Below are 27,717 nucleotides of genomic sequence, written 5' to 3'. Positions count from 1 at the left end.
CCCAGCAGAAGATAAGTTCCTGCTTGTTTTTCTTTGGTTTGCTATTTTTCTGTCCAGCTTGCTATTTTTATTGTTGTCTTGCTTGCTGGAAGCTCTAGGACGCAGAGGGAGCGCCTCCGCACCGTGAGTTGGTGCGGAGGGTCTTTTTGCGCCCTCTGCGTGGTCTTTTTGTAGGTTTTTGTGCTGACCGCAAAGCAACCTTTCCTATCCTCAGTCTGTTCAGTAAGTCGGGCCTCACTTTGCTAAATCTATTTCATCTCTGTGTTTGTATTTTCATCTTTACTCACAGTCATTATATGTGGGGGGCTGCCTTTTCCTTTGGGGAATTTCTCTGAGGCAAGGTAGGCTTTATTTTTCTATCTTCAGGGCTAGCTAGTTCCTTAGGCTGTGCCGAGTTGCATAGGGAGCGTTAGGAGCAATCCACGGCTATTTCTAGTGTGTGTGATAGGATTTGGGATTGCGGTCAGCAGAGTTCCCACGTCCCAGAGCTCGTCCTTTATTATCAGTAACTATCAGGTCATTCCGTGTGCTCTTAACCACCAGGTCCATTATTGTCCTGACCACCAGGTCATAACAGTTCGGTAAGCACCAGGATTTTTACAATTATGTATGTATTATGTATGTTTTTAGAAATAATTTGAAAATTTGGTTGCCCATCGAAAATAAATACATTATCATTGCATTGTTGTCAGCTGAATACCGAAAGTAGGTTAATTCATATGTTTCTATGTTAAACAATTGAGCATAATTATTGAATGATTGGAAAATCACGCAGATGATCATGACAAGAATTGATTAGCCATTAAATTGAATAATACATTAATTATGATTACCGTAAATACTGATCCTGAGTTACATCCTGTATTATACTCCAGAGCTGCACTCACTATTCTGCTGGTGCAGTCACTGTGTATATACATTACATTACTGATCCTGTATTATACTCCAGAGCTGCACTCACTATTCTGCTGGTGCAGTCACTGTGTACATACATTACTGTTCCTGAGTTACATCCTGTATTATACTCCAGAGCTGCACTCACTATTCTGCTGGTGCAGTCACTGTGTACATACATTACATTACTGATCCTGAGTTACATCCTGTATTATACCCCAGAGCTGCACTCACTATTCTGCTGGTGCAGTCACTGTGTACATACATTACATTGCTGATCCTGAGTTACATCCTGTATTATGCTCCAGAGCTGCACTCACTATTCTGATGGTGCAGTCACTGTGTACATACTTTACATGACTGATCCTGAGTTACATCCTGTATTATACTCCAGAGCTGCACTCACTATTCTGATGGTACAGTCACTGTGTATATACATTACATTACTGATCCTGAGTTACATCCTGTATTATGCTCCAGAGCTGCACTCACTATTCTGCTGGTGCAGTCACTGTGTAAATACATTACATTACTGATCCTGAGTTACATCCTGTATTATACCCCAGAGCTGCACTCACTATTCTGCTGGTGCAGTCACTGTGTGCATACATTAAATTACTGATCCTGAGTTACATCCTGTATTATACTCCAGAGCTGCACTCGCTATTCTGCTGGTGCAGTCACTGTGTACATACTTTACATTACTGATCCTGAGTTACATCCTGTATTATACTCCAGAGCTGCACTCACTATTCTGCTGGTGCAGTCACTGTGTACATACTTTACATTACTGATCCTGAGTTACATCCTGTATTATACTCCAGAGCTGCACTCACTATTCTGCTGGTGCAGTCACTGTGTACATACTTTACTGATCCTGAGTTACATCCTCTATTATACTCCAGAGCTGCACTCACTATTCTGCTGGTGCAGTCACTGTGTACATACATTACATTACTGATCCTGAGTTACATCCTGTATTATACTTCAGAGCTGCACTCACTATTCTGCTGGTGCAGTCACTGTGTACATACATTGCATTACTGATCCTGAGTTACATCCTGTATTATACTCCAGAGCTGCACTCACTATTCTGCTGGTGCAGTCACTGTGTGCATACATTACATTACTGATCCTGAGTTACATCCTTTATTATACCCCAGAGCTGCACTCACTATTCTGCTGGTGCAGTCACTGTGTACATACATTACATTACTGATCATGAGTTACATCCTGTATTATACCCCAGACCTGCACTCACTATTCTGCTGGTGCAGTCACTGTGTACATACATTACATTACTGATCCTGAGTTACATCCTGTATTATACCCCAGAGCTGCACTCACTATTCTGCTGGTGCAGTCACTGTGTACATACATTACATTACTGATCCTTAGTTACATCCTGTATTATACCCCAGAGCTGCACTCACTATTCTGCTGGTGCAGTCACTGTGTACATACATTACTTACTGATCCTGAGTTACCTCCTGTATTATACCCCAGAGCTGCACTCACTATTCTGCTGGTGTAGTCACTGTGTACATACATTACATTACTGATCCTGAGTTACATCCTGTGTTATACCCCAGAGCTGCACTCACTATTCTGCTGGTGCAGTCACTGTGTACATACATTACATTACTGATCCTGAGTTACCTCCTGTATTATACTCCAGAGCTGCACTCACTATTCTGCTGGTGCAGTCACTGTGTACATACATTACATTACTGATCCTGAGTTACATCCTGTATCATTCTCCAGAGCTGCATTCACTATTCTGCTGGTGCAGTCACTTTTACATACATTACATTACTGATCCTGAGTTACATCCTGTATTATACCCCAGAGCTGCACTCACTATTCTGCTGGTGCAGTCACTGTGTACATACATTACATTACTGATCCTGAGTTACATCCTGTATTATACCCCAGAGCTGCACTCACTATTCTGCTGGTGCAGTCACTGTGTACATACATTACATTACTGATCCTGAGTTACCTCCTGTATTATACCCCAGAGCTGCACTCACTATTCTGCTGGTGCAGTCACTGTGTACATACATTACATTACTGATCCTGAGTTACATCCTGTATTATACTCCAGAGCTGCACTCACTATTCTGCTGGTGCAGTCACTGTGTACATACATTACATTACTGATCCTGAGTTACATCATGTATTATACTCCAGAGCTGCTTTCTTCACTACACAATGCCCCTTATTTCTAGCCACTGGAACTTCCATCAATAAGAAAGTCATGACATTTCCTAACAACGTGCTTTCCCTTGATATACTGTGTATATATATATATATATATATACGGTATATATATATATATATATATATATATATATATATTCCTTTTCTTATTTCAGCATCTTTCTGATACAATTCACACTGGAATTAGGGTATAATGTGCGTGTATCTGTGAGCAGTTATTAGTTGATACTTGTTTTCTGTGTTTCCGCCAAATTTTATTCTATTGAGTCCGACTTTTGCATATAGTCAATAGCTCAACATCAACATTTCACGAAAACATGACATAAAGCCGATGCAAAAAACGTAAATTTGCTGAAGGCGAAACTAAAAATATAACCACAGGTGTTCTACCCATCTGTGCCGAGAGATTGTGCAATGAATCAGTATTGTACTATCTAAAAATGGGACTGTAGAGTCAGCAAGGGACCAATGATTCACCCAGAACGCGTTAGCGTAATGCAAACACTAAGTCGAGGCGACGATTCCAGAAATGGACGGGGAGATGCAGTATATGGCGCCACATTACCACTAGTGTTTTCAGTGTTTGGCTCCTGTCTTTAGCATATAGTTATATTTTTAGGTTCGGGTCTTGGTGGCTACTAAAACGTCACTAACAGATGGCAGCAGTGGACGCCTTAGTGTGAATTTTGCTTTTCCATACCAGATGGCGCCCCTAAGCAACGTATCCGAATTCTTCACTTACCTTCGTCTTAAGATAATTTTTCCTGTTGTGAGTTTACATTATAAGTGCCGTGTACTAATACATTTGAAAGGGGCACGGGGGGAAAGGATCACATGAGAAGAGTGAGAAGAGTGCCCTCCCTCAGACACTTTCCCAGGTGGCCGTATATACACTTCTAGTTGACAGTGAACTAGGGAACCTTTTCTGATATTAGAACAAGAGAGACATAAAGTTTTACAAGTTTCTGTAGAGTATAGAAAATTAAACTTTCTTTTACGGCAGAACTTGATGAACAGTACATGCAAAGAATAGCGGCACAATGCTGAATGTATATAGCTTCTGTCAACAGCAGAACTTCTAGGCTTTTAGTGGTGGCTCAATACTTGAGATGTTGCATGAGTCAACATATTTGGTCCCTTCATTCTTATAACTTTCTTGTTGGTCCAGCAACACCTAAATGCTCCTGTTTGGACAGGCCAGTATTCCTTCAGAGCCAGAAAGATTCCTTTTGGTTCTTCAGTTGCTGGTGACGGTCTATACTTGCCCTACTCTACATTTCCTAGCTGTCTCAGGGTCCCACTTCCAATTCTCAGTGGTGCCTGTCAGGACGCCCGACTCTGTCTTTATCCTCAAATCCAATCTGCCAATGTTCATACGGAGGTTACTTCTTGCTATCACTGCTGATCTCCTTCCCTTACTTTGGGGGTAAATACGTTGTTGGTATCTGTATGTGTCTATGTGGACAAGTGTGGGGTTTGTATTAGTTTATGGATCTTGTATAGGGTCTGCCTTTGTTTAGGTGGTCTGGGGTCTCAATGTGTTTTAGAGTTCTGGTCTGAATTAGTTTAAGGAGTCCGGTGTGGGGTCTGTATTTTTTTAGGTGGTCTGGATTCTGTATATATTTTGGGTTCTGGTTTGTATTTGTTTAGGGCTTTTGGATTTCTTTGATATGGTCTGGTGTTGGGTCTGTATTTGTTTAGGTTGTCTGGAGCCTGATGTTTTGACATCTGGTCTGTGTTTGCTTTTACATGGTCTGATGTGTGCTCTGTATTTGTTTAGGTGGTCTGGAGTCTGACTATGTTTGGGGGTTTAGTCTGAATTAGTTTAATGGGTCTGGTGTGGGGTTTGTATTAGTTTAAGAGTCAGGTTTTGGGCTTGTATTTGTGTAGGTGGTCTGCATTCTGTATATGTTTCGGGTACTGGTCTGGATTGGCTTCTGTATTTGAGTAGGTGGTCTGCATTCTGTATATGTTTCGGGTACTGGTCTGGATTGGCTTCTGTATTTGTGTAGGTGGTCTGCATTATGTATATGTTTCGGGTGCTGGTCTGGATTGGCTTCTGTATTTGTGTAGGTGGTCTGCATTCTGTATATGTTTCGGGTTCTGGTCTGGTTTGGCTTCTGTATTTGTGTAGGTGGTCTGCATTCTGTATATGTTTCGGGTTCTGGTCTGGTTTAGCTTCTGTATTTGTTTAGGTGGTCTGCATTCTGTATATGTTTCGGGTACTGGTCTGGATTGGCTTCTGTATTTGTGTAGGTGGTCTGCATTCTGTATATGTTTCGGATTCTGGTCTGGTTCGGCTTCTGTATTTGTTTAGGTGGTCTGCATTCTGTATATGTTTCGGGTTCTGGTCTGGTTTGGCTTCTGTATTTCTTTAGGTGGTCTGCATTCTGTATATGTTTCGGGTACTGGTCTGGATTGGCTTCTGTATTTGTTTAGGTGGTGTGCATTCTGTATATGTTTCGGGTACTGGTCTGGATTGGCTTCTGTATTTGTGTAGGTGGTCTGCATTCTGTATATGTTTCGGGTTCTGATCTGGTTCGGCTTCTGTATTTGTTTAACTGGTCTGCATTCTGTATATGTTTCGGGTACTGGTCTGGATTGACTTCTGTATTTGTGTAGCTGGTCTGCATTCTGTATATGTTTTGGGTTCAGGTCTGGTTCGGCTTCTGTATTTGTTTAGGTGGTGTGCATCATGTATATGTTTCGGGTTCTGGTCTGGTTCGGCCTCTGTATTTGTTTAGGCGGTCTGCATTCTGTATATGTTTCGGGTTCTGGTCTGGTTCGGCTTCTGTATTTGTGTAGGTGGTCTGCATTCTGTATATGTTTCGGGTTCTGGTCTGGTTCGGCCTCTGTATTTGTTTAGGTGGTCTGCATTCTGTATATGTTTCGGGTACTGGTCTGGATTGGCTTCTGTATTTGTGTAGGTGGTCTGCATTCTGTATATGTTCCGGGTTCTGGTCTGGTTTGGCTTCTGTATTTGTGTAGGTGGTCTGCATTCTGTATATGTTTCGGGTTCTGGTCTGGTTCAGCTTCTGTATTTGTTTAGGTGGTCTGCATTCTGTATATGTTTCGGGTTCTGGTCTGGTTCAGCTTCTGTATTTGAGTAGGTGGTCTGCATTCTGTATATGTTTCGGGTACTGGTCTGGATTGGCTTCTGTATTTGAGTAGGTGGTCTGCATTCTGTATATGTTTCGGGTACTGCTCTGGATTGGCTTCTGTATTTGTTTAGGTGGTCTGCATTCTGTATATGTTTCGGGTTCTGGTCTGGTTCAGCTTCTGTATTTGTTTATGCGGTCTGGATTCTGCATATATTTTGGATTCGGTATATATTTTGGATTCTGGTCTGTATTTCTTTTAGATGGTCTGGTGTGGGGCTTGTATTTGTTTAGGTGGTCTGGAGTCTGTATGTGTTTGGGGGCCGTTCTGCATTAGTCTGTATTTCTTTTAGATGGTCTGGTTTCGAGTTTGCATTAGTTTAAGGGTCTGGTTTGTAGCCTATATGTAGGTGGTCTAGAGTCTGTATATGTTTTGGGGTCTGGTCTGTATTTGTTTAAGAGGTCTGACCTGTATTTTGGGATTTGATGAAGGGGGTCATATATACTACTTGTATTTCTAAATCCTTAGATCGTCGATGTACCCTGTATAAATGGTAGGAACGTTTGTTGTGCACTTTTGCACTGCGCACGCCGCCACTTAATGGATCACTTTTCAGAATTCTCCTGATCTCACTTCTCAAAAGTTGCCCAGTATCAGTAAACAGGGAAGTTACGAGCCATATAAACCTGGCACTGGCCACTTGAACACTTTTCATTATTACTTTTCATTGCTTTCTTCCAGGACAGGGCTGGGGGGCACGAGGCAGCACTGACGACATCTGTGAGTTATGGCAGCATTCAGTGTTTTCCCCCTAATCAGCAGATAAATGTTAATAGCACAATTACATTATGTATTATTGAGAAAGCAGATGGATGTTAATTAGAAAGTCCTAATCAATGTAGGGAAGAAGTGAAGGGTGGGATTTGGTACGGCGTCAATAATGAGGAGAATTTCGCTTATATGATATCAATGTTTCTTTATATGGAGGTAGATGACAAACTTCTAATGAATAGCACATGCCTTCTAAGTTTACCTGTGCAACATTTGTTTTAATTATTGCTTTGATGCATCTCTAATGAAAAATGAAGCAAATCTGCAAATAGTCTTGATTAAAAATATCCTACCGTTTTGTGTATACAGCCCTTGTGCAGGCCTTGTGTTTTGTAGCTCTTTAGAATACAGTATCACAAATGAAGGACAATTGAAAATGTTTACAAACTGATGTCCCTCCCTTTATTTAAGGACTACCCCTCAAAAGCCCTCAACCTAATGCTCCACATATGTTAACTTCCCTGAATTTACTGGGACAGCCCTTAATTCACAGCAACAGATTTGGCAAATTTGGAGTGTCCCGGCCCAAAAAAAGGAAGGAGGCTTATTTAAAATTCACCCCCTAAATCAAATGCGCCCCTATTCACCCCAATAAAATGTTTGGAATTTCAAATTATCCAGGTCCTACAAATTTTCACCCCCAAAATTGATTTGTAGCAACTTGTCCTGAAAATCATGAGTGTAACACTCTGAGGTCTCCCAGGGCTGTATCCAACACCTTTCAAGCTCTTTAACAAAAACACAGGCTTAAAGGGACACTGTCACCTGAATTTGGAGGGAACAATCTTCAGCCATGGAGGCGGGGTTTTTGGGTGTTTGATTCACCCTTTCCTTACCCGCTGGCTGCATGCTGGCTGCAATATTGGATTGAAGTTCATTCTCTGTCCTCCATAGTACACGCCTGCGCAAGGCAAGATTACCTTGTGCAGGCATGTACTACGGAGGACAGAGAATGAACTTCAATCCAATATTGCAGCCAGCATGCAGCCAGCGGGTAAGGAAAGGGTGAATCAAAAACCCCAAAACCCCGCCTCCATGGCTGAAGATTGTTCCCTCCAAATTCAGGTGACAGTGTCCCTTTAATAACGTCAAAGTGACTTCAGCATAGAAACGGATGGTTACCTGATAGTAACCAGAAGCTCGATTCATGAGACAGAGTACTGACAGACGTTTCATGTTTTTTAAAAACTTAATAAAAAACTAACAGTCCAAAATGTATCCCTCTTAGCAATTTCTTATTGACCTGACTGCTCTTTGCAGAACATTGACTCAAACTGATGGTGTCGCTGTCAGAAGTAACATAATTCTGCTTGACTTAGACTAGGTTCACATTGCGTTAATGGGTTAACGCTAACGGACTCCGTTGCATGGCGAAATTGTCGCAATTAACGCCATGCAACGGGTCCGTTAGCGCACCCATTGACGGCAATGTGTTTAGGATCTGTAGCGCATGCCATTTTCGGCACGCGCTAGCAATGTGCCGTTATTTTCGGACGGACCTCGGACGCTGCTCGCAGCGTCCGAGGTCCGTTCCTCGCTAGCGCAGATCGGGGATCTGCGCTAGCGGGATCGGCAAACGCGATCCCTCTAAGGACACTGCGTTAGCGCAATCCGCTAGCGCTATGCGCTAAACGGATTGCCCTAACGCAATGTGAACCTAGCCTTAGATGATTGATGTAACATATATTCCATAGTGCCCTCTGCTTCCTCTCTAAATATATGCTTGCTGTAAGCAATGTAGAACAATTGTCTGTGACAAGAAGTACACCGTTTCTGACTGACACTGATTTCAGATTTTTCCGAAAAAAAAAATATTGTGCTGACTTGCTGCTGCTTTCTAGTTCATTAAGACAAAAAAGTATAATTGTAATTCAAATGCAGAAGAACAGATGCCAGCTACACCCTATCAATAACCATAACACTGAGTCTGGCACCTCTCCTATCACTCTTTATCCCTATATCATTAAAATCTGTATTATTCGCAGACTACTACTCTCATCATCTTTACTGCTGCACTTGTACAACAAATTAATGGAGTATTTATTCAATGTTTTAGAGTGTTCTCTTCCTATCTCTATTGCTGAGCTGTAAGCTCTGACCTCCTCTCTCTATTCTAAGGGTCCACATTCCCTCCACGGCTGTTACGTCTCCTACACTCTTCATCCCCCGAATATGTTATTAGCTACTTATCAGGCCCAGGGAAACATTGTTTCTAGGAGGTTTCCCAGAGGTTTAGGTATCCCTCAGGAGTTTTACCAACGCATCCCTTTTGCTGAGAGCCTCACTAATGTTTCAGTTGTTAAGTGTGGTCAAAGCAGAAATACCCTTTATTTTTGACACTTTAGTGCCATATGGTGACATAGCACGTCACCTCTTGCAGTTTGTATATATTGCATAAATCATATGTTATATATTTCTTTTAGGTGCAAAGTTAGATTTATGTCAAATATCCGGCATCGGAGGCAGTAAATGTGAGTAATGACGACACTGAATAATGTCGCCATGGGCTGTGCTATATAAGGTTTATTATACGTGTTTTATTCATTGACAGATGCTATTTGAGTCCGGTCCAGCTAATTTTCTATGTTGTCTCCTTAAGATTCCCTGCGCTCGGCATGTGTGTTATTACTGTGAGATAGGGAGAAGATGGATGCTCGCTGTGATTGCTGTTGAGCCACGTGGGAAGCTGAGTAATTGTAATATGGTCCAATTACTGCACAAACAGTCAATGTAAATGTCATGTTCTGTATGCAGTGAAACGTGGGAGAAATACAAATGAGGGGACCCTGCAAACGCTGTGCACACTGCTTTTCTGTCCGCAATGGTGCAATGTATACGCCTGTCACATACTATATACACATGTCTATGATCATCCAATACCTGGATATCCGGCACCTGTTGGGTTGTAGAGGTCAAACCTTATAGCGGCCACTTCAGTTCTTCTACACCGAACACCAAGAGGCAGATTTATTGAAGAAAAAAACATGTCTGTTGGTCACGACAAAGAACCCATCGATGTGCCAGGACTGGCCTTGATTTTTCAAATGTGGGACCATGTAGGATACAAAAGAAGACAGAGTTTATGCAGATTCCCCGACCAATGGTTGGCGCTCCTGAGTGGTTCAAACGTGTTCGTGGGTGGGCAAGGGGTGTTCATGCGCAGGTAAAGGTCACTCATGGGTGGGATTAGTATATCCAGGTTATCAATTCTAATGTTGGTAAGTAGGTGCACCACTATAAGTACTAGTAATGTTTGTCCACAAATAATTAGAGCTCCTGAGCAATTCAAAAGTGTTCATGGGTGGGTAAGGGGTGTTCATGGGCGGGTCAAGGTCACTCATGGGTGGGAATAGAATACCCATGCTATCAATCCTAATGTTGGTAAATGGAGGCACCACTATAAGTTCTACTAATACTACTACCAATGTTGCCCACCAATAGTTGGAGCACCTGGGTGTTTCAAAGGTGTTCGTGGGTGGGTAATGGGTGTTTATGGGCAGGTCAAGGTCACTCATGGGTAGGATTAGTATACCCATGCTATCAATTCTAATGTTGGTAAGTAGGGGCACTACTATAAGTTCTACTAAGACTACTACCAATGTTTGTCCACCTATAGTTGGAGCTCCTGAGAGGTTCAAAGGTGCTTGTGGGTGGGTAAGGGGTGTTCATGGGCAGATCAAGTTTACTCATGGGTGGGATTAGTATACTCATGCTATCAATTCTAAAGTTGGTAAGTTTAGGCACCATTTTAAGTAACTACTGATACTACTACAAATGTTTGTCCACTAATAGCTGGAGCTCCTGGGCGGGTCAAAGGTGTTTGTGGGTGGGTAAGGGGTGTTCATGGGTGGGTCAAGGTCACTCATGGGTGGGAATAGAATACTCATGCTATTAATCCTAATGTTGGTAAGTAGAGGCACCACTATAAGTTATACTAATGCTACTACCAATGTTTGTCCACCAATAGTTGGATCTCCTGGGCGGTTCAAAGGTGTTCATGGGTGGGTAAGGGGGTGTTCATTGGTGAATCAAGGTCACTCATGGGTGGGATTAGCATACCCATTCTATCAATTCTAAAGTTGATAAGTAGAGGCACCACTATAAGTACTATTGATACTACTACCAATGTTTGTCCACCAATAGTTGGAGCTCCTGGGCGGTTCATAGGTGTTCGTGGGTGGGTAACGGGTGTTCATGGGTGGGTGAAGGTCACTCATGGGTGGGATTAGTATACCCATGCTATCAATTCTACAGTTGGTAATAAAGGGCATCACTATAAGTCACTATTGATACTACTACCAATGTTTGTTCACAAAGATTATATGGCCGTGTTCGGGATTTTTTGCAATCATTGAGACTAAGGCCCCTTTGAAACGTGTGATTTTTTCATATGTGTTCTATCCGTGTTAGTTATTGTCTGCAGTGCTGACATCACGCTAACAATGCTGCAACCAATCAGGGAGTTCAGCGGTTCTACCCTAGTTGACAGCACGAGCTGCACAGAGCCACTAAGCTCACTGATTAGCTGCAGCGCTGTCAGCGTGATGAATAACAAGACACCAGGATCAGCGGTGGAGAATTAGCGTAGCACTCGGTGAGGGGTGGAGTACAGCATATTTTTGTTTTTTTCCTTTTAAATAAAGTAGAGGCTATTCCAAAACTGGAAAACTCCTTTAAAATTGGTCCCTTTTTGACGGCAATTTGCTGGCTTTTTTCTACAAATCGTCATTCTGTTCAGGCACCTAGTGATGTGTCAGTAAGGGGTTAATGAAAGACCTGATGCCTTGAATACATGATAAGAAGACCGAAATAATTGTGTTGTACGTATTATAACGCTCTCGCTGACACTGCGCCATAAACCCCCATCTCGCACGTGGGAATTGCTGATGGCGTTCCGATTTCTAATCTACGTTAGTGTGGTCAAACGGCTCCAAACAATCCCGCGCTTTAGGGAATATCGAATACATTTATTAACCAGAGCATGTCGTTTGGTGCTTGTTAATTGAATTACAACTGCACTGACAGATCCGCCGCCATCTCCTCACTCTCCACCTTCATTAGGATCGTTCCTGCTCCGAGCTGACGCATTCAGAGGCGAAAAATACAATGTTTTTCATGTTATTATACCCTCACATAATACAGACGTAAGACGTGACGGCGGGGAGTCTGAGGAATATGTAAGAACAGCCAAACGGGCCGCCCAAAAGGTCCTTTTACTATATGCCTTTCTCTTCATATACGGCACAGGCTTCATTACATGTCAAATTACAGAGGCAAATTTAAAAATCGCATAATCATTTTTCTGGGATAAATACGATTAAATGGTCATTGTTATTCAAATCACCTTTATATAAATCAGACGTATAAGCGACGATAAGAAACATTATGAGATAAATCTGCTTTATTTTTTTTCCCTAACTATGCTTCTCAAACGCATCATTCACTCTGAGGAAGCCAGAGCTGGATTCACAGCTACACTGTTCAGTGCTATCAGTATTACACTGGGAAATCTAGTCTGGGGTCTGTATAAATGAGGACTCTAGTCTGTATAAATAGGGAGTCTGGTATGGGATCTGTATAAACAGTGGGGGCTGCTTTGGAGTTTATATAAACAGGGCTCTAGTTTGGGGTCTATTAAAATGGGGGAGCCTGCACTGAGGTCTGTGTATATAACGTTCTGGGGTCTATATGGTTGGTGAGATTGGTCTGGAATCTGTATAAAGGGTAGTCTAATCTGAGATGGTAAGGGGTCTGTACTGGAGGGATATGGTCTGGGGTCAGTGTTGAGAGGGGCTCCATTTCTTTAGAGGGTCTATACGTATACAGGTCACACATCAGACTCTAAAATATGTATGGGGGGTTGGTTTTTGGTTTGTATTTATTTAGGGTGTGATGACGGAGTGATATTTACTGTGATATTGTTTTTTTTAATTAACTTAAATGCCTGTATTTTGGGCTAAAAATAATTATTGAAATTTGGTTTCAGTAAGAAAATGTGCGTCGTTAAGACTTACAGGGTCTTATATTGAACATTCAACTTCGATGTGGTCTGAGAGAAGCTCATAAAAAGACAGATACATGAGTGAGAAGTTCTTCCATTGGACTTTCAGAATGAGCTCACTGACGGATTCTCCGTTAACCCATTCTGCAGGTAGCAAGTGTATCGCAAATGTTATAGAAGATAAATGGTGCAACATTTTTAATTAAACACAATTACAAAAATTATTAAGAATTAAGAAAAACAAAATTACCACTAAAGATGGACAACCCCTTTAACTTTTTGTAAATTTGTTCCAGAATTTCTTTAGATCGCTGCCTGATGTCTAGTTTTTTGAGGATCTTTTGGTCTACTTCACTTTTTCAGGCAGGTTCTATTTAAGTTATTTCTTGATTGAGAACAGGCGTGGCAGCAATCAGTCCTGGGTATAGACAGGGAATTCGAACTCAGCTTTTCCAAAGATGTGATAAACCACAGTTATGTTTTAAAGATCGGGCAATCACTTTTTCACACAGGACCCTGTAGGTTTGGATTTCTTTTTCCTTCAATAATAAAGACCTTCATTTATAAACTTTACTTGTGTCATCTTTGTCTAATATTTATATTTGTTTTCTGATCTGAAACATTTAAGTGTGACACACATGCATAGGAAATCAGGAAGGGGGCAAACACTTTTTCACACAACTGTATATAAATGGGACCACAATTTTCTGTATGTCGATTTTTTACATTTTTCTGCTGTTTGACCCATAACTCTACTACATATCTCTTGGGTTTATGTATGGCGGCTTACGTACTCTATATGTTTTTAGCTTAATTTTTTCATTTAAGCAAATGTTTCAATTGTTTGAGGCCAAAAATCCGGATCCAGTATGTCGCCCTTCCCCGTGATGTCGCTGTCACCCGCAATAGACTCGCTTAGTGTTCAATATCGGCAGCCGCTCCGATGCTTCAACAACTCTTTCCTTGCACGAGGCAGCCAGAGAGTGACAAGAAAAGTAATGTCCTTGACGCGTTCCGTGATTTATACAGCGGCACAACGTGAGCGATGGCGGCACGTCACTTATTATTGGAAGACAAGATGACAGCTCAGAGAAATGGAGGGAGGAGACCTGCAGCGTGCAATCACTCTTGGACCATAGTCTGATGGCTGCCATTTATTTATTCTGTCTCTGCCTATAGTGTAGATGACACTGTCGTGTTCACTAGGTGCGCCTTTATTATATCCAGAGGATTGTATTCTGCCATGACATGGGTGTTGTAATAATGGCAGCATGCCAGATAATAACCCAGCCGTTCTGCATGTGCTTACCATAAACCACCACAAGGGGTCGCTCACACAGGTGCATGTTGGCTCCCGTATTTTATTTATTTGTTTAGGAATTTATATCCCCTTTGGGGAAAAAAATAATAAAGGATAAAGCAAAGGCTTCATTAAATAGCAAAAATGTTCCAGGCGTATAAAAAGGAATTTGTTAGGTCATTTAAACTATCATAACTAGTGGTATGGATGTGTAGATCGTAGAATAATAATAAAAATGATACCTGTCTTGTAGTAATCCGATGTGCCAGCACTGAGAAATCAAGGATTGAAGCTATATGCAAATTAGGTAGGAAGGGCACTGAGGGTGTGTCAAGTGAGTATGACAACACGCCCCCAATGCACTTCCTGTTTAATTTGCATGTGGCATCACAGCTTGGTTCCTCAGCGCTGGCTCATCTCATTACTACAACACAGGTATCATTTTTATTGTTGCACAGGGACCTGTTCAGACGGACTACTCGTTTCAGTAATAAATTTGTCGTGACAGCCGAGGATGGGCTATAATGAGGGCTCAATGTGGCCGATATAACTGAAGCTCACCTGGTGCGAGCCCTGGCTGGTATTTAAGCTTCTGCATGGGTTGGACCTAAGCTTTCCAAGTGTCCTGATTGGCTGTTTTGCCAGTTTGTCTAAATAGCAGAAGATCTTGAGAAGCTGGTGATACAATTATGGTTTTCTCTATTAGTTACTTGTAAGAGCAGTAATTTAAAGTAGTTTTCTATGCCCCAATACAGCGCCATTCTTACATATGGGTCGTGAGTCGTGACTGGTATTACATCTTAATCCCATTTACCTGAAAGCTGCAAACACCACATCCTGTAGATGAATGGGTGCCAGGCCAAAAGCCATTTATATACCGCCAACCATCATCTTCGGTAACATTATTCAGTATAGAGCTGTGTTTCTCCATGCAGTGGAGCTGTGTATATCAGTGAAGCAGAGCTGTGTTTATCAGAGCAGCTGAGCTGTGTTTATCAGAGCAGCAAAGTTGTGTTTGTCAGTGCAGCAGTTCTGCTTGTCAATGCAGCAGAGCTGTGTTTGTAAGTGCAGAATAGCTGCGTTTGTAATTGTAGCAAAGCTGTGTTTCTCATTGCAGCAGAGCTGTGTTTGTCATTGCAGCAGAGCTGTGTTTGTCAATGCAGCAGAGCTGTGTTTTTCGGTGCAGCAGAGCTGTTTGAAAATACAGCAGAGCTATGTTTATGCAACAGAACTGTGTTTATGAGTGCAACAGAGCTATGTTTGATGATGCAGCAGAGCTGTGTTTGTCATTACAGCAGAGTTGTGTTTGTCAATGCAGTAGAGCTGTGTTTGTCATTGCAGCAGAGCTGTTTGTCAATGTAGGAGAGCTGTGTTTGTCAATGCAGCAGAGCTGTGTTTGTCAATGCAGCAGAGCTGTGTTTTTCGGTCTAGCAGAGCTGTTTGAAAATACAGCAGAGCTATGTTTATGCAACAGAACTGTGTTTATGAGTGCAACAGAGCTATGTTTGTTGATGCAGCAGAGCTGTGTTTGTCATTGCAGCAGAGCTGTGTTTGTCAATGCAGCAGAGCTGTGTTTGTCAATGCAGCAGAGCTATGTTTATGCAACAGAACTGTGTCTATGAGTGCAGCAGAGCTATGTTTATCTGTGTTTTTTTTGCCATAGCACTGGATGCAAAAATGAAAACGGGTGCTTACAGCAGCCGCTAGTCCTTGTGTTGTCATGTTCAGCTCTGCTAACCCTGTATAGTAAAAGATAACACTTTGTCCAAAAACAACAAATACATTTATAACCAATATATTAATTAAAAAGAATTCCTCCTTCACTGACGTCGATTTTAATAATTCCCCAAAATATAATCATTACGGAGCATCTTTTCTTATGTAATATAAATATAATGATAACAGGGTGATATAGGTTGGGGGCGTGTCTATTCTGCCTGTTATTGTCCAATCAGATGACTGCTTAGGGACACGCCTCTTTGACATCACAGAATAGTAACACTCAGTTGTCCATTTAGTCATACATTTCCAGGAGGAATAACAGAGGAGTAGCATAGCACAAGCTTCTAAGAAAAGATGCCGAACGATTATTTCATGGGGAATTAAAAAGGCATTTACTGAAACAGGAAAGTCCGCAGGGACGGCATCCTCTTTATGTCGATCTTTATTTTTGATGGCGCACTGACTGTATTTGTTTTATTTGCACACATTACATCACAAGTCCAATAATAACTCTGCAGAGAATTGTGGATTAAGGTGCCCGGGCATGTCCTACAATTATCTGCACATTTAATGCACGGACGCCGTCTGCACTGGGATTTGTAATTTACATATTTATAACCTGCAAATACGAGCGAATGCAATATAAATGATAATGTTAAGAGCAAATCCCTGTTAAACAGGGAACAAATCTCAAAAATGAGGAAAAAAAACAGCATAAATGTTGATAAGTTTCAGCCTTTTAAAAATTTACATCTCATGTATAATATTATTGTTAGGTTGCTCTTAAAGGGGCGGTTTCTAGACGTAAACACTGATGTCCTGAGGGTCCTTAGACATCACTGATGATCCTCAGGGGTCTTCAGGGTCCATGCCTCAAGATCAAACACTGGTGGTGACCTATCCGATTGGAAAACCCATTTTGGAATCCTTAAAAAAAAAAAAAAAAAATCAGAAATCTACTATTCCTTTCACTAGGTTTCCATATCAAAAAATGATTATATTGATGGTAGCGTCAGATCTGCAGACATTATGATACAGAGGAGGAAGAGCTGAGCAAATTGATATATAACTTGACTAGTCTAATTAGACATTTGTTGACCCATTCGTTTTATGCTCAGGAGTCCAGTGGGCGGTATGATTCCATGATTGACATTGAGTAGGACCGCCCACTGGACTCCATAGCCGGGAAAGTGCTGAAATTTGCATGAATTATTACAGGTTACAGTGAATCTTTCCCCACAAACCTTATATATTAATCTTCTCAGCTCCTCCTGCTCTACAACATATCACTATTAGAAAGGGCTGTGTGTATGGCACAGGTTTCCTTTAAGTATTGATCTCATGGGGAACAAATATAGAATACGACGTGAATATTGAATTTTATTATTTTTATTGCCTAATATCCAACTTTATCACTATTAGTAATATTTAGAAACTCTTGCCAATACCTTCTTTATGACATAAGGATGTTTGGGACGGCCCAAAACTAGACAACTTCGACTTTTGGTCCCTTTTCGGACTTGGGATTGTTTCTGATTATTGTGACTGTTGGAAACCATGTAAAATAATACGACAGTAGATGACCCATCTCCTAGGTTTAGGTTTACGTCAGTTTACACCTTCCTGTTTCAGGGTCTCTGTTCTCAATCTTTCCATTTTTTTGTGTTTTTCCAGCATTACGGAGCAGCTACTCCTGTAACACCTGCAACATGGTGCTAAATTCAGTGGAGCAGTATCATGCACACCTGAAGGGTGCGCGGCACCAGAACAAGTAAGTAACAGCCCCATACTGTGTATATCTGTCCTATCCAGCTAATAATCTGCAGGGGACAGTCAAGAAAACGGACTGGCTGATTCCTTCTAAGCTCACCTAATGTGAATGGTGGATCCTGTGTTATCTATTGTATATAAAGGTGTTATCAGTCATTGTACAGGAGGAGGTGGGTTGTGACATCACCTATTGTTAATGGTGGATCCTGTGTTATCTACTGTATATAGAGGTGTTATCAGTCATTGTACAGGAGGAGGTGGGCTGTGACATCACCTATTGTGAATGGTGGATCCTGTGTTATCTACTGTATATAGAGGTGTTATCAGTCATTGTACAGGAGGAGGAGGTGAGCTGTGACATCACCTATTGTGAATGGTGGATCCTGTGTTATCTACTGTATATAGAGGTGTTATCAGTCATTGTACAGGAGGAGGAGGTGAGCTGTGACATCACCTATTGTGAATGGTGGATCCTGTGTTATCTGCTGTATATAGAGGTGTTATCAGTCATTGTACAAGAGGAGGAGGTGAGCTGTGACATCACCTATTGTGAATGGTGGATCCTGTGTTATCTACTGTATATAGAGGTGTTATCAGTCATTGTACAGGAGGAGGTGGGCTGTGACATCATCTATTGTGAATGGTGGATCCTGTGTTATCTACTGTATATAGAGGTGTTATCAGTCATTGTACAGGAGGAGGAGGTGAGCTGTGACATCACCTATTGTGAATGGTGGATCCTGTGTTATCTACTGTATATAGAGGTGTTATCAGTCATTGTACAGGAGGAGGAGGTGAGCTGTGACATCACCTATTGTGAATGGTGGATCCTGTGTTATCTACTGTATATAGAGGTGTTATCAGTCATTGTACAGGAGGAGGAGGTGAGCTGTGACATCACCTATTGTGAATGGTGGATCCTGTGTTATCTGCTGTATATAGAGGTGTTATCAGTCATTGTACAAGAGGAGGAGGTGAGCTGTGACATCACCTATTGTGAATGGTGGATCCTGTGTTATCTACTGTATATAGAGGTGTTATCAGTCATTGTACAGGAGGAGGTGGGCTGTGACATCATCTATTGTGAATGGTGGATCCTGTGTTATCTACTGTATATAGAGGTGTTATCAGTCATTGTACAGGAGGAGGAGGTGAGCTGTGACATCACCTATTGTGAATGGTGGATCCTGTGTTATCTACTGTATATAGAGGTGTTATCAGTCATTGTACAGGAGGAGGTGGGCTGTGACATCATCTATTGTGAATGGTGGATCCTGTGTTATCTACTGTATATAGAGGTGTTATCGGTCATTGTACAGGAGGAGGAGGTGAGCTGTGACATCACCTACTATTGTGAATGGCGGATCCTGTGTTATCTACTGTATATAGAGGTGTTATCAGTCATTGTACAGGAGGAGGTGGGCTGTGACATCATCTATTGTGAATGGTGGATCCTGTGTTATCTACTGTATATAGAGGTGTTATCAGTCATTGTATAGGAGGAGGAGGTGAGCTGTGACATCACCTATTGTGAATGGTGGATCCTGTGTTATCTACTGTATATAGAGGTGTTATCAGTCATTGTACAGGAGGAGGTGGGCTGTGACATCATCTATTGTGAATGGTGGATCCTGTGTTATCTACTGTATATAGAGGTGTTATCAGTCATTGTACAGGAGGAGGAGGTGAGCTGTGACATCACCTATTGTGAATGGTGGATCCTGTGTTATCTACTGTATATAGAGGTGTTATCAGTCATTGTACAGGAGGAGGTGGGCTGTGACATCATCTATTGTGAATGGTGGATCCTGTGTTATCTACTGTATATAGAGGTGTTATCAGTCATTGTACAGGAGGAGGAGGTGAGCTGTGACATCACCTATTGTGAATGGTGGATCCTGTGTTATCTACTGTATATAGAGGTGTTATCAGTCATTGTACAGGAGGAGGAGGTGAGCTGTGACATCACCTAATGTGAATGGTGGATCCTGTGTTATCTACTGTATATAGAGGTGTTATCAGTCATTGTACAGGAGTAGGAGGAGGTGAGCTGTGACATCACCTTTTGTTAATGGTAATTTATTTGGTGAGGGAAAGTAGTATATAAATGCCTCTGCATAGGTCTATGTTGCCCAGTTGAGATTTTTACCTTGGAGATTTTGGTCCTAAACAGAAGTACATCCTCATTACTCGTTATTAGGACATGATGCCTTTGTTGACTATTCACAATTTGCTTATACCGCGTAGAACATAAGAAAAAAGAATCCATATTTTGTAATGACCTTGTTCATCGATTATCATTTCTCCCGTCGTAATGAGCGAGATCCCTCAGCCTAAGCATAAAATTAAAGTGATCCATAAAGATCTACAAGACCTAGCAAAGTCTAAGAAAAACTCATAATCCACATATAAGGCGTTTATCACAAAGCCTGACATTGCTCACCGTATAGAGTTTTATTTAACCATTAAAAAAACAATAATGGAATTTATTATAACTTGATGTCATCCTAAATACTAATCTACTTTCTCAAAAAGAAGCCGTAAACTCCGGAAATTACATTTGAACAGGTTCACGATATTTGTGGATGTGAGAAATCATCCTAAGACTCCTTACCCTAGACGTTATTAATACAATGATGACTTATCAGTAGGAAAGAAGTCTGATCAGTGGGGATCTGACTGATGGGATCCCTGTTAGTCTATAGGATTTGATAGAACTTAACTTTTCACTGGAGGCCTTGTGATTGGCCACGGCGTGATGTTCAAGGGAATCTGTGAGTAGGATCAACCCTTCTAAGTAGTTGATATGAGCACGTAGGTCATAGGAAGCTGAATAAAATGATACCTTGATATCTGTGATCCGATGTCATATTCCAGAGAAATCCACATTTTTCCTAATATGCAAAATGAGCTGTGGGCCGGACATAGATCTTCCTGAGAATCTGCCTCCAGTGATTTTTTTTAAATGAAAGGGATCGTTTTTCAGTGTGAGACATGTAATAACTGACAGTCTTCTTTCATGATCTACATGCTCATATAGAAGACTTAGGAGGGTTGAGGGAGATTCCCTTTAAGGGTAAATCTGTAAAAAGTCTTAATTAAGAATCTACCGTTTTGTGGTTACAGCTTACTGTATTGTTGTGAATTCTGCTCTTGGGCTCCCTCCGGTGGTTATGAGTGGTAGTGCTGCTGTCTTGGATCGCAGCATTTATCAGGTGTGTTCACTTTTTGCAATTTGGACTCAGCTATTTAGTCTTGCTTGATCCTTTAGTCAGTGCCAGTTGTCCATTGTTTTTGGAGGATTCACATCCCTTTCTGGTCTCTCCTGTTTGCTGTGCTCTTGAACAAAGACAAGTCCTGGCTTTGTTTTTGCTGTCCACATGCTGTGGGCCTTATAGTTCAGTGCATTTTCATGTTTTGTCTTGTCCAGCTTTGTCTGTGTTAGGAATTTTTGCAGCCAAGCGGTATCTCTGGAGATGCAGATATACACTCCATGTCTTTAGTCAGATGTGGTGTTTTGTATTTTCTGTGGTGGATATTTTGTAGTGTTTTAATACTGACCGCATAGTACTCTGTCCTATTATTTCTTTTTAGCTAGTAAGGCCTCCTTTGCTAATCCTGATTTCAGTCTGCGTTTGTCATTTCCCTCTCCTCTCACAGTCAATATTTGTGGGAGGCTGTCTATCCTTTGGGGATTTTCTCTGAGGCAAGATAGTTTTCCGTTTCTATCTTCAGGGGAAGTTAGTCCTTAGGCTGTGTCGAGGTGTCTAGGGAGAGTTAGGTACACCCCACGGCTGCATCTAGTTGCGGTGTTAAGTTCAGGGTCCGCGGTCAGTACAGGTACCACCTTCTCCAGAGTACATCACATGCTGCTGCTCCTAGGCCACCAGATCATAACACTGTATGTGTCTCCGTGGTGGCAGGTGGTAATCAAATCGTTTCTAGTTTAATTCAGCCATTTTTACTCCCTACCCTCATTTGCTAGTAACCTAAGAGAAAAGGTGAAATAACAAGACTCCAGAATCAGACTACGGAATGTTTGTTTGTAGTCTGTTACCATGGAGACATACTGATTGTTTTCAAAGTTGCTTCACCTGATATTTTAGATACATTGAAGCAGCTGCATTGGTTGTAAACACGCTCTTAAAGCAGTTGTGTAGGTGCGCTCTACTGCACGGCGTAGATAAACCCTAGTGTACACCGGGGGGACAGTTGTAGAAGTAATTACCCATTGTCCATGCACGGTCCCTATTCATAGTTAATAGGACTCACTACAAACTTGAAAACAGATTCTTGAAATCTGGACCCAAAATGCGTCGGCAATTATGAGTTTATACAAACATTTGGGGCATTTTGTGAGATACTGTCTATGGTACTTCCCTAGGGACAGGGTTTAATATTTTAGCCTGTATAGTACACTATCATTTTTGGGCGTTGCTTGGTCACCTCGATAACACTCGGCCCTTCATGCAGTTCTGTTTCTCTACTTGCAATGACAAATCTGAAAGCAAATTTACAACCCCTTTAAGAGAAATACGTATAGAAAACAGATATATAGTAATTATGTTCCCAGTCTCCCTATATCTGACACCCTTGCTGCACACATTGACTTTCCGGTGTTAATAGGCCTCCGCACAGTTGGTTTCCGCATTAAAAACCCAATGTCCCAGATTTTGCACAAAGGAAAGTCTCTCTGGTGAATCGCTGCGCCCTTCCTCGCACTTCTTCATTTTCATTTCACAGTAAAGTTAACACTTCTGCAAATCTAGGCCAATATATTCACAGGATTCATGGTCTAACCCACCACCATAAATTATAATATCGCTGCAACCCTCTTCTCTGAACATTCCCTTCAATCTCCTCTCGTATTACGGTAGTCCAGTAGGTCAGAGATGAAGAAATTATCCAGAAATGTCTCCCTTTAAGCAGACGTTACTAGACAATCAGTGTGACTGGGCAGACATAATACAGCAATGGATCCAATATTTTCAAGGGCATTTTCGACACCCAGAACAGTTGCATCTGTAGCGATATTCTTGCCATCAAAAACACTGGAACCCTTAAAGAGATCTAGGAGACCGAGCACATTCTTAGGCTTTGTTCCCATCTAAAGGCATTTACAATACCATCTTTGTTCCTTTGAGCAACCAATCGCAATAGTGTCTGACTTATAATGACCTCCATTGGGCTTCTATCAGGATGGTGAAATGGATCCATGAAGCCTCTGGTCCAGATGAGAAGGTCTTAAGCAGCACGGAAGGGTGATGCTGGTACAGTGGCCCGGATGAGTCTGCAATGCAGTGTTACTGGAGGTGTAGCTGAGCTGGTGAAGTGAAGCTGGAGTGCCATGCTAGAACCCGAGAAATGAAACTGAAGTAGTGGAGACTGGGATATACAGTGCCTTGCGAAAGTATTCGGCCCCCTGGAACTTTTCAACCTTTTCCCACATATCATGCTTCAAACATAAAGATACCAAATGTAAATTTTTGGTGACGAATCAACAACAAGTGGAACACAATTGCGAAGTTGAACAAAATGTATTGGTTATTTAAAATTTTTGTGGAAATTCAAAAACTGAAAAGTGGGGCGTGCAATATTAGTCGGCCCCTTTAACTTAATACTTTGTTGGTTTTCTTCAAGAATGGTCCTGTATTTGGCTCCATCCATCTTCCCATCAATTTTAACCATCTTCCCTGTCCCTGCTGAAGACAAGCAGGCCCAAACCATGATGCTACCACCACCATGTTTGACAGTGGGGATGGTGTGTTCAGGATAATGAGCTGTGTTGCCTTTACGCCAAACATATCATTTGGCATTGTTGCCAAAAAGTTGGATTTTGGTTTCATCTGACCAGAGTAGCTTCTTCCACATGTTTGGTGTGTCTCCCAGGTGGCTTGTTGCAAACTTTAAACAACACTTTTTATGGATATCTTTGAGAAATGGCTTTCTTCTTGCCACTCTTCCATAGAGGCCAGATTTGTGCAGGGTACGACTGATTGTTGTCCTATGGACAGACTGTCCCACCTCAGCTGTAGATCTCTGCAGTTCATCCAGAGTGATCATGGACCTCTTGGCTGCATCTCTGATCAGTCTTCTCCTTGTTTGAGATGAAAGTTTACAGGGAAGGCCGGGTCTTGGTAGATTTGCAGTGGTATGATACTCCTTACATTTCAATATGATCGCTTGCACAGTGCTCCTTGGGATGTTTAAAGTTTTGGAAATCATTTTGTATCCAAATCCGGCTTTAAACTTCTCCACAACAGTATCACGGACCTGCCTGTTGTGTTCCTTGGTCTTCATGATGCTCTCTGTGCTTCACACAGAACCCTGAGACTATCACAGAGCAGGTGCATTTATACGGAGACTTGATTACACAGAGGTGGATTATATTTATCATCATTAGGCATTTAGGACAACATTGGATCATTCAGAGATCCACAATGAACTTCTGGAGGGAGTCTGCAGCACTGAAAGTGAAGGGGCCGTATAATATTGCACGACCCCCACTTTTCAGTTTTTGAATTTCCACAAACATTTAAAATAACCGATAAATTTCATTCAACTTCACAATTGTGTTCCACTTGTTGTTGATTCTTCACCAAAAATTTACATTTGGTATCTTTATGTTTGAAGCCTGATATGTGGGAAAAGGTGGAAAAGTTCCAGGGGCTGAATACTTTCGCAAGGCACTGTAGCGGATCTGAGCAGCACAATGGAGACTGGGATATAGCAGAGCTGAGCAGCAGTGCTAGAGTAGTGGGAACTTGGTTATAGTAGAGCTGAAAAGTGATACTGATATAGTGACACATGGTTGTAGCAGAGCTGAGAAGTGGACTAGGAGTAGTGAGACTTGGATGTAGCAGAGCTGAGCAGCAGAATATCAGTAGTGACACATGTAGCAGAGCTGAGAAGCGGGGTAGTATTGGAGATCCATCAGGAATGCCATCTACTTAAATACTCAAATACTCAAGCATCATCCCAACACCTGATACAGGTTTAAATGACCCCGCAACATGACGCCAGGACGCATCAGGCTGTATTTTATTGTATATTTTTGATATCAGTGGCACAGAGAGAATTCCCTGACAAAAGCCAGGTCAACATTTGTAGCACAGTTTAAAAAATGCCTGGTTCAGTGGCCAAAGCGAGAAGCCAGCAATATGGTCACCCTACTCACTGGAGGGTGAGTAGAGAATGTCCATCAAAGAACCAATGGCCATGTCACCGTCTAGGAGAAAATGGGAAGTGCCTCTTGTGTGTGTATGAAAAATTCTCTTCCGGTGAAAGACGTTGATCAGTGGTTTGTGATTAGAGAACCTCTTAAGGGGTCATTTCAGGACAAGCATTGGTGTCATTTTGATGACACCATACTAGTGATCAAAGTGCCACTCTATCAGCTCTGCTTTCTTCAAACGCTTCATGATTAGGTCTTTATGGTCAATAGTTGACCATCTGGTTTTCTCGAAGAAAGTCAAATTTGTGGAAAAATGTTGTATGATGCTTTATTCTAGTAATTGATGGGGGTGAGACATCGGTGGCATATCCCGGTGAAGCCCCTTAGACCCCTTCACTACATTAACTCTCGCAAGGTACTTGTCTATTTTGGTTGCCATTAGACATACAGTAGGGTCATGCCTGATGACAGCCAGTACCGGGATCGTGTGTGAGGTGCCCAGAGGTGAAGATGACCTTGGAGTGAGGAGTGGAAGGTCACACTCAATAAATTACAGCCGGCCAACGGGCAACCTTTTAGTGCCGGCTTCTATTGTGCCCCCGGTATGAAGTCAGAATACAATAAGGGGGCATAGCACCCTTAGTGGGACCACTAGGTGCATTCTCTTACTACAATTGTATATATTTTTGAGGAAATGCCCTCTTCCCCCTCTCCCCTGGGCACTGATATTCACGTAGGTCCTTCCTGTGCGGCATTGCCTGGTGCATGTCTGCATAGATAATATATTCGGCTAGGAGGGCGCCATTTGTCATGTTGGCTATGACTCGTCTCCTGGCAGGTGCTTTACCTCCTGGGTCTGGAGTAAAACACTGCCAGGAACGTGATATTTAAATTGCAGTGATTGATAGCTTTGTCAATATCAGGGACATAACCAGGGGCAGGCGCCTTTGTGATGGATGCCGGCAAGAGATTATTTAAGAGAGGAACACGGGGAACCTCATGTTGTGTCATCTCCGATCTGTCTTGTGCAAGCTGCAGATAATCCTGGAAAAGCAAGGACAAATATTTATACAGCGAGGTGTTCACCGGCCGTGGCCGACTTCATCCTCTGAAGTGTATGTAAGGTGTCTGTCGAGTTGTGCCACGTGCCACAATGTGACAAATATGTAAAAGTCCCATAAATTGATGTAACCTATGACCGTAATTCATAACCCTCATAGATTGTCCGATCTGACACATATGGATTACTGACACGTTGGGGTACGGCATAAATCCCTTTAGCATTTTCAGGATTGGAGTCATGGCCTCCATTAATTTCTATGAGAGTTCTGAAATATTCAGAATACGTAACAAACTCTGTTCCGATATCAATCACAGATATCATGTTAATGTGCCACATGCAATGTCCCAGCTGGGAGCACCCCCTTAATGGAGCAAGACCACCTTCCATTGCTCAAGAGCCACTATGCAACATCCAGAAAAGCAAGGATGCTTTGTTTCATAAACAGCGCCACACCTGTCCACAGGTTGCGTGTGGTATTGCAGCTCAGCTTCATTCAGTCCAAGGGCTACAATGCTTAACTATCATAAGAAGTCTGTAAGGAAAGTATAAGATTAAAGTTCAAACTCCAGAAACATCCATATATTACTGTGGATACCACCTATAGAATTATGCTATATGGTGCCAAGATAATTCTGCCATAAATAGATAATATACCGTTGCCATAATATACAGGACTCAGAAAATACTCCCTTACAGGCATATTGTAGCATTGCAGGATATTTCCTTCATAATACTGTAATGTCTAAATAAAACCTTCATCCAATGACTATATATGACCATCGTATTACATCTCTGGAGTCACTGGGTAAATCTCTCTCTCCTGTAGAGTGTAAGCTCTTATGGTCAGTGGGGTCCTCTCTCTCCTGTAGAGTGTAAGCTCTTATGGTCAGTGGGGTCCTCTCTCTCCTGTAGAGTGTAAGCTCTTATGGTCAGCGGGGTCCTCTCTCTCTCTCCTGTAGAGTGTAAGCTCTTATGGTCAGTGGGGTCCTCTCTCTCCTGTAGAGTGTAAGCTCTTATGGTCAGCGGGGTCCTCTCTCTCCTGTAGAGTGTAAGTTCTTATGGTCAGTGGGGTCCTCTCTCTCTCTCCTGTAGAGTGTAAGCTCTTATGGTCAGTGGGGTCCTCTCTCTCCTGTAGAGTGTAAGCTCTTATGGTCAGCGGGGTCCTCTCTCTCTCTCCTGTAGAGTGTAAGCTCTTATGGTCAGTGGGGTCCTCTCTCTCCTGTAGAGTGTAAGATCTTATGGTCAGCGGGGTCCTCTCTCTCCTGTAGAGTGTAAGTTCTTATGGTCAGTGGGGTCCTCTCTCTCTCTCCTGTAGAGTGTAAGCTCTTATGGTCAGTGGGGTCCTCTCTCTCTCTCCTGTAGAGTGTAAGCTCTTATGGTCAGTGGGGTCCTCTCTCTCCTGTAGAGTGTAAGTTCTTATGGTCAGTGGGGTCCTCTCTCTCTCTCCTGTAGAGTGTAAGCTCTTATGGTCAGTGGGGTCCTCTCTCTCCTGTAGAGTGTAAGCCCTTATGGTCAGCGGGGTCCTCTCTCTCCTGTAGAGTGTAAGCTCTTATGGTCAGCGGGGTCCTCTCTCTCCTGTAGGGTGTAAGCTCTTATGGTCAGCGGGGTCCTCTCTCTCCTGTAGAGTGTAAGCTCTAATG

General features: G+C 42.1%; 1 protein-coding gene across 1 annotated transcript in view; it reads left to right on the top strand.

Annotated features, from left to right (window-relative positions):
• ZMAT4 (zinc finger matrin-type 4) overlaps positions 1 to 27,717 on the top strand; it is a 402,791-nt gene that overhangs the window by 290,133 nt on the left and 84,941 nt on the right. Inside the window, exon 6 of the mRNA XM_069754024.1 lies at positions 17,745 to 17,841. Within this exon, the coding sequence (XP_069610125.1) occupies positions 17,745 to 17,841 (97 nt within the window). The remainder of the gene's footprint in view (positions 1 to 17,744; positions 17,842 to 27,717) is intronic.

Source organism: Ranitomeya imitator, chromosome 2, assembly GCF_032444005.1.
Source record: "Ranitomeya imitator isolate aRanImi1 chromosome 2, aRanImi1.pri, whole genome shotgun sequence".
In the NCBI taxonomy this organism is placed as follows: Eukaryota; Metazoa; Chordata; class Amphibia; order Anura; family Dendrobatidae; genus Ranitomeya; species Ranitomeya imitator.
Note: the sequence above shows the minus strand (reverse complement) of the source record. Positions and strands in the feature narration are given on the sequence as shown.